General features: G+C 45.0%; 1 protein-coding gene across 1 annotated transcript in view; it reads right to left on the bottom strand.

The window, feature by feature from the left end:
- The window catches only part of LOC139385837 (teneurin transmembrane protein 4), a 523,395-nt gene that overhangs the window by 54,516 nt on the left and 457,504 nt on the right, over positions 1–11,375 (bottom strand). The window contains exons 32-33 of the mRNA XM_071131087.1: positions 4,502–4,798; positions 638–1,011 (exon numbers count right to left, since the gene is read on the bottom strand). Of these exons, the coding sequence (XP_070987188.1) occupies positions 638–1,011; positions 4,502–4,798 (671 nt within the window). The remainder of the gene's footprint in view (positions 1–637; positions 1,012–4,501; positions 4,799–11,375) is intronic.

Here is an 11,375-nt window from a genome sequence, read left to right as displayed (position 1 = left end):
AACCCTAACCTAACCCAACCCTAACCCAACCCTAACCCAACCCTAATACTAACCCTAACCCTAACCCTAACCCTAACCCAACCCTAACCCTAACCTTAACAGTAACCTAACCCTAACACTAACCCAACCCTAACACTAACCCTAACCTAACCCTAACCTAACCCAACCCTAACACTAACCCAACCCTAACCCTAACCCAACCCTAACACTAACCTAACCCTAACACTAACCTAACCCTAACCCTAACACAAACCCAACCCCAACCCTAACACTAACCCTAACACTAACCCTAACCTAACACTAACCCTAACACTAACCCTAACCCAACCCTAACCCTAACCTAACCTTAACAGTAACCTAACCCTAACATAACCCTAACACTAACCCAACCCTAACCTAACCTACCCCTAACCCTAACCCTAACCTAACCCTAATCCTAACCCAACCCTAACCCTAACCCAACCCTAACACTAACCCAACCCTAACCCTAACCCAACCCTAACACTAACCTAACCCTAACCCAACCCTAACACAAACCCAACCCTAACACTAACCCTAACCTAACACTAACCCTAACACTAACCCTAACACCAACCCAACCCTAACACTAACCCTAACCCTAACCCAACCACAGTACCTTATAGTGCAGGTGGTTCCTTCAGTCTGCAGGTTCACCACCTTCAGCATCCCCGCCGCCTCATCGTAGGTGAACGCGATGCGTGTGGTATCGTAGAGCATCTCCAGTAGCTTGGCCAGCTTGCCGTACTTATACATCACCCTGCGCCCTGTGCCCAGGTAGCTAGTCTGCATCAGCTGGCCGTCTTCACTGTAGTCCTGCAGTACCGACGCGTTCCCCTCGGAGGGGCGGTACGTGTTCCTATAGTAACCAACGGAGCGGGTGGTCTCCAGGGTGAAGCGGGCCACGTTGGGCATGGTCACAGAGGAGAGGCGGTCGTTCTTGTCGAACTCAAAGATGTACTGACGCTGACTGTGGAGGAGCAGTACCATGGACTGAGGAGTAGAGAGGAGAGTGGGTTACCAGTGGCGGCGGCTAAAATGGCGCCCTATTCCCTATATAGTGCACTACATTTGAAGAAGGCCCGAAGGATTGTGCTCTTTAAAGGGCACACTACACAGGAGAGAAGATGTTAGATATTAGGAATGCTGTGAGGTAAATTGACAAGAGTCATTTTATTATGGGGTATTTGCTATGGTTTCCTTTCAAGCCCTTTTCCTGAGTACCTACAGACAAGACTGCACCGACTAGACATCCTGTATCCATACATTACACAAGCTGCTAGAGACATGCACAAGAGGCTCCCTCCCGTCTGGTATAAAAAAGACATACAAATGTCAAACGCGACAAAAACAACAGCCAGACTCTACCGAAGTGTGTTACGCATTTAAGCCAGGAGCCAAGCTGTGAGATTCAACAACAGTTTTTATGGCTTCAATCGGGTAAGAAAGTATTGGGTTGGCAAATAATTAAATCACTGTGCAGTCTGCTGTCACAGCAGGCTATCATTCCAGCTTTGAATCAGACACTTAAGAGCTGCTAAACTGACTTCAGACCACTAATGGGTTGGCCATTTTGTTAAATTAAATGGTAAAACCTGAGAACAGCAGCCTTCACTGTACTGTACGTTGTTCTTTCTGTCTCCCCAAAGATCCCGACTTTAATTAACAATGTGAAAGTGACATTTCATTCCTTTCTGCTCATCAGAGTCTATTTTAGGGGCAACGGCCCTGTCAAGCTGTCTGCACTAACAATGTATAATGGATGTATACATTGCTAGAGAGAGACAGAGAGACAGATACAGAAAAACAGAGAGACAGAGAAACAGAGAAACAGAGAGACAGAAACAGAGAAACAGAGAGACAGAGAAACAGAGAGACAGAGAAACAGAGAGACAGAGAAACAGAGAAACAGAGAAACAGAGAAACAGAGAAACAGAGAAACAGAGAGACAGAGAAACAGAGAGACAGATAAACCGAGAAACGGAGAGACAGAGAAACAGAGAGACAGAGAAACAGAAACAGAGAAACAGAGAAACAGAGAGACAGAGAGACAGAAACAGAGAAACAGAGAAATAGAGAGACAGAGAGACAGAGAGACAGATAAACCGAGAAACAGAGAGACATAGAAACAGAGAGACATAGAAACAGAGAAACAGAGAAACAGAGAGACAGAGAAACAGAGAAACAGAGAAACAGAGAAACAGAGAAAAATAGAAAAAGAGAGACAGAGAAAAATAGAAACAGAGAAACAGAGAAACAGAGAGACAGAGAGACAGAGAAACAGAGACAGAGACAGGGAGACAGAGAGACAGAGAGGGAGAGACAGAGAGACAGAGAGACAGAGAAACAGACAGAGAGAGAGAGAAAGAGAGACCGAGAGACAGAGAGAGAGACAGAGAGAAAGAGACAGGGAAACAGAGAAACAAAGAGACAGAGAAACAGAGACCGAGAGACAGAAAAACAGAGAGACAGAGAGAGAGAGAGAAACAGAGAAACAGAGACAGAGACAGAGAGATAGAGAAACAGAGAGACAGAGAGAAAGAAAGAGAGAGAGAAAGAGACAGAGATACAGAGACAGAGAAACAGAGAGACAGAAAGACAGAAAGAGAGAGAGAAAGAGACAGAGAGACAGAGACAGAGAAACAGAGAGACAGAGAGACAGAAAGAGAGAGACAGAGAAACAGAGAGAAAGAGAGAGAGAGACAGAGAGACAGTTCTTAATTACAGCTCTCTACACATGTCTCAAACAGACAGAGGCCAGATAACGCAGCACAAAGCTAAGAGTACAGTAGACAGGAGGATTTAAAAGGAAACTTTGAACCAGAAATCTTAAATCTGCTTTTAAGGGCCTCTTGCTGCTACATGCCACTGAAATATCAATCACATTTTCTATTACAATACCCAGCCTGTATGTCTTTGATGTTTATCTGTAGTAGAGCAGGCGTTCTCCATTAGTTTCAAACCCTCAGTACACTGTGTACCTACTGAACACTGCGAATGTCTAGCTTTAAAAGTACAGTAGGTCCATATATCATGACTTTCATTGTATTTTATGTGGAGAGTTCATATAATTGTGTTTCCTATTCTCTGAGGATCTCTTCTTATTATCCCCTAATTAAATATGTATTGAAACGGTCTGCTTCACTAGGCAGTTCAAAGGATCCAAGAGCCTTCAGAAAGTGTTCATACCCCTTGACTTATTACACATGTAGTTGTTTTACAGTCTGAATTTCCAAATGGATTACATAGAGATTTTCTGTCACTGTCCTACACACAATACTTCATAAAGTGGAATTATGTTTTTTTTTAATTTTTATTTTTTTTTACAAATGTATTAAAAATGAAAAGATGAAAATGTCTTGAGTCAATAAGAAATCAACTCCTTTGTTATGGAAATCAGTTGCATGGACTCACTCTGTGTGCAATAATTGTGTTTAACATGCTGTTTTAATGACTACCTCATCTCTGTACCCACCACACATACAATTATTTGTGAGGTCCCTCAGTTGAGCAGTGAATTTTAAACACAGATTCAACCACAAAAGACCAGGGAGGTTTTCCAATGACTCAAAAAAGAAGGGCACCTATTGGTAGATGGGTAAATATAAAGCAGACATAAAATATCCCTTTGAGCATGGTGAAGTTATTAATTACACTATGGATGGTGTATCAATACACACAGTCACTACAAAGATACAGGCGTCCTTCCTAACTCAGTTGCCAGAGAGGAAGGAAACCACTCAGGGATTTCACCATGAGGCCAATGATGACTTTAAAACAGTTATAGAGTTTAATGGCTGTGAGAGGAGAACACTGAGGATGGATCAACTACATTGTAGTTACTACACAATACTAACCTCATTGACAGAGTGAAAGAAGGAAGCCTGTACAGAATAAACATATTTAAAAACATGCTTCCTGTTTGCACTAAAGTAAAACTGGAAAAAATGTCATCTTGAAAGACTCACAGCTGTAATCACTGCCAACGGTGATTCCAACATGTATTGACTCAGGGGTGTGAATAATTACGTAAATTAAATATTTATGTATATAAATATATATATATATATATATATATATATTATTTTCGATACATTTGCAAACATTTCTAAAAAAAAATTCACTTTGTCATTATGGGGCATTGTGTGTAAAAAATATATTGAAAACAATTTTGAATTCAGACACAACATAATATGGAATACATATTGGAATACATACATATATATATATATATATACATACATACATATATATATATATATACACATATATATACTCACACACATACATACATATATATATATGTGTATATATATATATTTTGTATATATATTGTATATATACTGTATATATATATATATATATATATATATATATATATATACATATATATATATATATGTGTACATATATATATTTTGTATATATATTGTATATATACTATATATATATATATATAAGGAATACTAGAGGTGCTTTTTACCTTCTCCAGGTAAGTGTAGGTCCATGACTTCCCATCGGCAAAGATCTGCGACGTGATTCGACCATTCTGGTCGTACTCCATGCGTACAGACATGGTTCCCCGCTGGATGCCGGCCACGTGTCCGCCCGGGGAGTATGTGACGTTGACCCCATTGAGGCGGCTGCTGGGGGCCCAGAGCGTCGGGCGTCCGGCGTGGTCGTAGTGGATCCTTAACGTGAACTTCCTGTGGTCGTCGTAAACCTTCTCTGTACGTGTGATACGGTCAAAGTCCAGGGAGAGGAGGTTCCTGTTGTGGACCTAGGGGAGAGAAGACAAGGTCAGTTCATTTGGTAAGACTTGACATTGTAAAGTTAAGTAGGAGGAACCACCACATATCAGTTATTGAAAGTAGACTGTTCTACTTAAAGCTTGCAGGTATAATGCATTATTGTGCTATTACAGTGCATTGTAATATAATAATATATATAATAATAAAATAATATAATAATAATATATATAATAATATAATAATATTATAATATGTCATATCGGTTGTGCAGTAAGGAAGTATTCTTGGCATGTGTGAGCCGGAACATCATCTGCTGTTTCTGTAGTGAACCAGTACACCCCCTGTAAGGACTGTAGTTTACCGAAAGGCGTTACCCCTAATCTATCACCTCAATGCTAAATGCCAAGCAGAGACGCATCAGGTCCCATTTGTACAGTCTTTGGTTTGACTCGGCTGGAGATCACACTCCTAAACTTCCAATCTCAGGGCGGACACTAACCACAAGGCCACGGAGTTGATTTATTTGTTATGCAGTACAGACAAAAGAATCAATAAGCATACTAAAATACAGACATTTAATCTCATTCATTTAACAAAAAGAGACCTGTGTGAAAAAAAAACAATTGCAAAAGGAGGAGTCCTCAGCCAGACAGACAGTTAAGGGTTAACTACGCCAACACAGCTGAAGTGTTGAATAACGTGTTGTGATGAACAGGGGAATAATGTGTTTGAAAGTTAGAGCGATGTGATTGTAAAACCCTTCTTGATGCAATGTGTTCTGAAGTGGAATACTTTTTTTTGAGGAAAACTCAACCTAAAATGTGATTATTTTTTAATTACAATAGTCAGCGCAATATCTCAGGAGAACAGGAATCGTTGAAGTGATGCAATTATAGGAATTACCATATTTCTTTGTTTGTCAAAAAATTCAGACGAGAAGCCTTAGTGGGAGATCTGAATATTCAGGGAAGAAAAAACAAGACAGTCACTAATCATGAAAAACTCTCCTCTGTGCTTAGAAACCAGCCATAGAGGATTCCCATGTTACCGAGTCTAGTCAATTCTTTAAATGATTCCCATGTTACTGAGTCTAGTCACTTCTTGAAATGATTCCCATGTTACTGAGTCTAGTCACTTCTTTAAATGACTCCCATGTTACTGAGTCTAGTCACTTCTTTAAATGATTCCCATGTTACTGAGTCTAGTCACCTCTTTAAATGATTCCCATGTTACTGAGTCTAGTCACTTCTTTAAATGATTCCCATGTTACTGAGTCTAGTCACCTCTTTAAATGATTTCCATGTACTGAGTCTAGTCACTTCTTTAAATGATTCCCATGTTACTGAGTCTAGTCAATTCTTTAAATGATTCCCATGTTACTGAGTCTAGTCACCTCTTTAAATGACTCCCATGTTACTGAGTCTAGTCACCTCTTTAAATGACTCCCATGTTACTGAGTCTAGTCACCTCTTTAAATGACTCCCATGTTACTGAGTCTAGTCACTTCTTTAAATGATTCCCATGTTACTGAGTCTAGTCACTTCTTTAAATGATTCCCATGTTACTGAGTCTAGTCACTTCTTTAAATGACTCCCATGTTACTGAGTCTAGTCAATTCTTTAAATGATTCCCATGTTACTGAGTCTAGTCAATTCTTTAAATGATTCCCATGTTACTGAGTCTAGTCACCTCTTTAAATGACTCCCATGTTACTGAGTCTAGTCACTTCTTTAAACGACTCCCATGTTACTGAGTCTAGTCACCTCTTTAAATGACTCCCATGTTACTGAGTCTAGTCACTTCTTTAAATGATTTGCTTTCTGCTCCTTTCTAATACATGTGACCCTGGGCGTCTGAACAGAGCAGAGAGAGGCAGGAGTCTGAACAGAGCAGAGAGAGGCAGGAGTCTGAACAGAGCAAAGAGAGGCAAGAGTCTGAACAGAGCAGAGAGGCAGACATCTGAACAGAGCAGAGAGGCAGACATCTGAATAGAGCAGAGAGGCAGACATCTGAACAGAGCAGAGAGGGGCAGACATCTGAACAGAGCAGAGAGGGACAGACATCTGAACAGAGCAGAGAGAGGCAGGAGTCTGAACAGAGCAGAGAGGCAGATATCTGAACAGAGCAGAGAGGCAGGAGTCTGAACAGAGCAGAGAGGCAGACATCTGAACAGAGCAGAGAGGCAGACATCTGAACAGAGCGGAGAGGCAGACATCTGAACAGAGCAGAGAGAGGCAGGAGTCTGAACAGAGCAGAGAGGCAGACGTCTGAACAGAGCAGAGAGGCAGACATCTGAACAGAGCAGAGAGGCAGGAGTCTGAACAGAGCAGAGAGGCAGGAGTCTGAACAGAGCAGAGAGGCAGACATCTGAACAGAGCAGAGAGGCAGACATCTGAACAGAGCAGAGAGAGGCAGGAGTCTGAACAGAGCAGAGAGGCAGACATCTGAACAGAGCGGAGAGGCAGACGTCTGAACAGAGCAGAGAGGCAGACATCTGAACAGAGCAGAGAGGCAGACATCTGAACAGAGCAGAGAGGCAGACATCTGAACAGAGCAGAGAGGCAGACATCTGAACAGAGCAGAGAGGCAGACATCTGAACAGAGCAGAGAGGCAGACATCTGAACAGAGCAGAGAGGCAGACATCTGAACAGAGCAGAGAGGCAGACATCTGAACAGAGCAGAGAGAGGCAGACATCTGAACAGAGCAGAGAGAGGCAGGAGTCTGAACAGAGCATAGAGAGGCAGACATCTGAACAGAGCAGAGAAAGGCAGGAGTCTGAACAGAGCGGAGAGAGGCAGACATCTGAACAGAGCAGAGAGAGGCAGACATCTGAACATTTCTGTATATCAACACTCCTACCACAGCCATCTGGCAGACTGGGGGTAAATTTGTGGAGGAAATGCTTAATGTTTAATTAAACTGCTCTCTCTCTCTCTTTTCTTCATCATGTCTTTCTGATTCATCTGCATGGTTTCTCTACAGGTACATTGGCACAGTGTTGGTACAGAGCTTGGCACAGTGTTGGTACAGAGCTTGGCACAGTGTTGGTACAGAGCTTGGCACAGAGTTGGCACAGAGCTTGGCACAGTGTTGGCACAGTGTTGGCACAGAGCTTGGCACAGAGCTTGGCACAGTGTTGGCACAGAGCTTGGCACAGTGTTGGCACAGTGTTGGCACAGAGCTTGGCACAGTGTTGGCACAGTGTTGGCACAGAGCTTGGCACAGAGCTTGGCACAGTGTTGGCACAGTGTTGGCACAGTGTTGGCACAGAGCTTGGCACAATGTTGGTACAGAGCGTGGCACAGTGTTGGCACAGAGCTTGGCACAGTGTTGGCACAGAGCTTGGCACAGTGTTGGCACAGTGTTGGCACAGTGTTGGCACAGAGCTTGGCACAGTGTTGGCACAGTGTTGGCACAGTGTTGGAACAGTGTTGGCACAGAGCTTGGCACAGTGTTGGCACAGAGCTTGGCACAGTGTTGGCACAGTGTTGGCACAGTGTTGGCACAGAGCTTGGCACAGAGCTTGGCACAGTGTTGGCACAGAGCTTGGCACAGTGTTGGCACAGTGTTGGCACAGAGCTTGGCACAGTGTTGGCACAGAGCTTGGCACAGTGTTGGCACAGAGCTTGGCACAGTGTTGGCACAGTGTTGGCACAGTGTTGGCACAGTGTTGGCACAGTGTTGGCACAATGTTGGTACAGAGCTTGGCACAGAGCTTGGCACAGAGCTTGGCACAGTGTTGGCACAGTGTTGGCACAGTGTTGGCACAGAGCTTGGCACAGTGTTGGCACAGTGTTGGCACAGAGCTTGGCACAGAGCTTGGCACAGAGCTTGGCACAGAGCTTGGCACAGTGTTGGCACAGTGTTGGCACAGTGTTGGCTGGGTATAAATGGGTGTTAAAATGTCTCCCAAGCTGCTGTTGGCCTGCTTCCAGTGGTGTGGTAGCAGTGTGTGTGTGTGTGTGTGTGTGTGTGTGTGTGTGTGTGTGTGTGTGTGTGTGTGTGTGTGTGTGTGTGTGTGTGTGTGTGTGTGTGTGTGTGTGTGAGAGTGTGTGTGTGTGTGTGTGTGTGTGTGTATGCGAGTGTGTATTATCTGGCGTGCGTGCGGCCTTGTGTCTTCCTTGATGACGTAAGGACCAGAGAAACCTGTGTGTGGTCTATGACGGGACCATTACACCCGGGCCAATTAATGTCATCAACACCTAATTGGGAGGATTATTTTACACTAAGATTATACCATGTGACAATTACACCATGTTCATGAATAGCATAACTCCCTGCAGGGTTGGAGTAGAAAGGGGAATCTGAGCTGGAGAATGAGGGGTGGCCAGCCCCACAGATCCTCTCTAGGGGCCTCCTAGTGAAGAGAGAGGGAGGCCAGCCCCACAGATCCCCTCTAGGGCCCCCCTAGTGAAGAGAGAGGGAGCACAGTCCCACAGATCCCCTCTAGGGGCCCCCTAGTGAAGAGAGCGGGAGGCAAGCCCCACAGATCCCCTCTAGGGGCCCCCTAGTTAAGAGAGAGAGAGAGGCCAGCCCCAGAGATCCCCTCTAGGGGCCCCCTAGTGAAGAGAGAGGGAAGCCAGCCCCACAGATCCCCTCTAGGGGCCCCCTAGTGAAGAGACAGGGAGGCCAGCCCCACAGATCCCCTCTAGGGGCCCCCTAGTGAAGAGAGAGGGAAGCCAGCCCCACAGATCCCCTCTAGGGGCCCCCTAGTGAAGAGAGAGGGAAGCCAGCCCCACAGATCCCCTCTAGGGTCCCCTAGTGAAGAGACAGGGAGGCCAGCCCCACAGATCCCCTCTAGGTGCCCCCTAGTGAAGAGGGAGGGAGGCCAGCCTCACAGATCCCCTCTAGGGGCCCCCTAGTGAAGAGAGGGGGAGGCCAGCCCCACAGATCCCCTCTAGGGGCCCCCTAGTGAAGAGAGATGGAGGGAGGGAGGGAGGGAGACATCGGTCATACTCTCTCTCTTATTCTTTCATACGAATGAAGCTGTTCCTTAGCAGAGGCCCAACGGAAAATCTCTCTAAGCAAGAGACAGACAGACAGAGACAGACAGACAGACAGACAGACAACTGGGTCTTAGGAGAATAGAAAAAAACTGAAGGGAAATACTTTCAATTTCACAGAGATTTAAACAGGCAGATATAAAATAATGAATAGAGGGAGGGGGAGGGAGGAGGGGGGAGGAGGAAGGAGAGGGGAGGGAGGGAGGAGGAAGAGGAGGGGGGAGGAGGGAGTAGGAAGAGGAGGGGGGAGGAGGAAGGAGGAGGGATGAAGGAGGGGGGAGAGAGGGAGGAGGAAGGAGGAAGGAGGGAGGGAGGGAGGAGGGAGGAAGGAGGTGGAGGGAGGAGGAAGGAGTGAGTGGGTTGAGTCACTGATGTGATCTTCCTGTCTGGGTTGGCGCCCCCCCTTGGGTTGTGCCGTGGCGGAGATCTTTGTGGGCTATACCTTGTCTCAGGATGGTAAGTTGGTGGTTGAAGATATCCCTCTAGTGGTGTGTGGGCTGTGCTTTGGCAAAGTGGGTGGGGTTATATCCTTCCTGTTTGGCCCTGTCCGGGGGTGTGAGTGTCTCCTGATCCCTCCTGTCTCAGCCTCCAGTATTTATGCTGCAGTAGTTTATGTGTCGGGGGGCTAGGGTCAATTTGTTATATCTGGAGTACTTCTCCTGTCCTATTCGGTGTCCTGTGTGAATTTAAGTGTGCTCTCTCTAATTCTCTCTTTCTCTCTTTCTTTCTCTCTCTCGGAGGACCTGAGCCCTAGGACCATGCCTCAGGACTACCTGACATGATGACTCCTTGCTGTCCCCAGTCCACCTGGCCGTGCTGCTGCTCCAGTTTCAACTGTTCTGCCTTATTATTATTCGACCATGCTGGTCATTTATGAACATTTGAACATCTTGGCCATGTTCTGTTATAATCTCCACCCGGCACAGCCAGAAGAGTACTGGCCACCCCACATAGCCTGGTTCCTCTCTACGTTTCTTGCTAGGTTTTGGCCTTTCTAGGGAGTTTTTCCTAGCCACCGTGCTTCTACACCTGCATTGCTTGATGTTTGGGGTTTTAGGTTGGGTTTCTGTACAGCACTTTGAGATATCAGCTGATGTACGAAGGGCTATATAAATACATTTGATTTGATTTGATTTGCGTGGGAAGGATGGGAGCAGACACAGCTTCCATCAATGTCAGTCAGTCTGTCGGTTTGTCTGTCTGTCTGTCCCCTCAGTGCTTCAAAGCTAGAAGAGTTAAAGTAGATGCTTTACAAATCAAACATGAATGCAGATTTATTCTGTAAAACAACGATCTGGCGCTCTGACAAAACTGTAAAATAATCCCTAATATGTCTCGTATGATTCATCAAAAGTTTGTTGAAAAGACGACTCGGGTTTGTTTTCTTCCAATAAACATCAATTATTCACTATTCCTCGTACGGTAATGAAAGCTAATGAATTTCCCAGATTCTGTGTCGCATCAGAAATGTGCTCTCTATGCCTGTGAGATAAGAACAGTAATCTTATTGACTGTCCCCATCTCTGAACAAACAGGCATCGGTTTGGTTCCCTGTAAAAAAACAACAACAAAAAAAAACATACACAGAGCGCGTGTTTACC

This window comes from Oncorhynchus clarkii, chromosome 27 (genome assembly GCF_045791955.1).
Source record: "Oncorhynchus clarkii lewisi isolate Uvic-CL-2024 chromosome 27, UVic_Ocla_1.0, whole genome shotgun sequence".
In the NCBI taxonomy this organism is placed as follows: Eukaryota; Metazoa; Chordata; class Actinopteri; order Salmoniformes; family Salmonidae; genus Oncorhynchus; species Oncorhynchus clarkii.
This window is presented reverse-complemented; position numbering and strand designations above follow the sequence as displayed.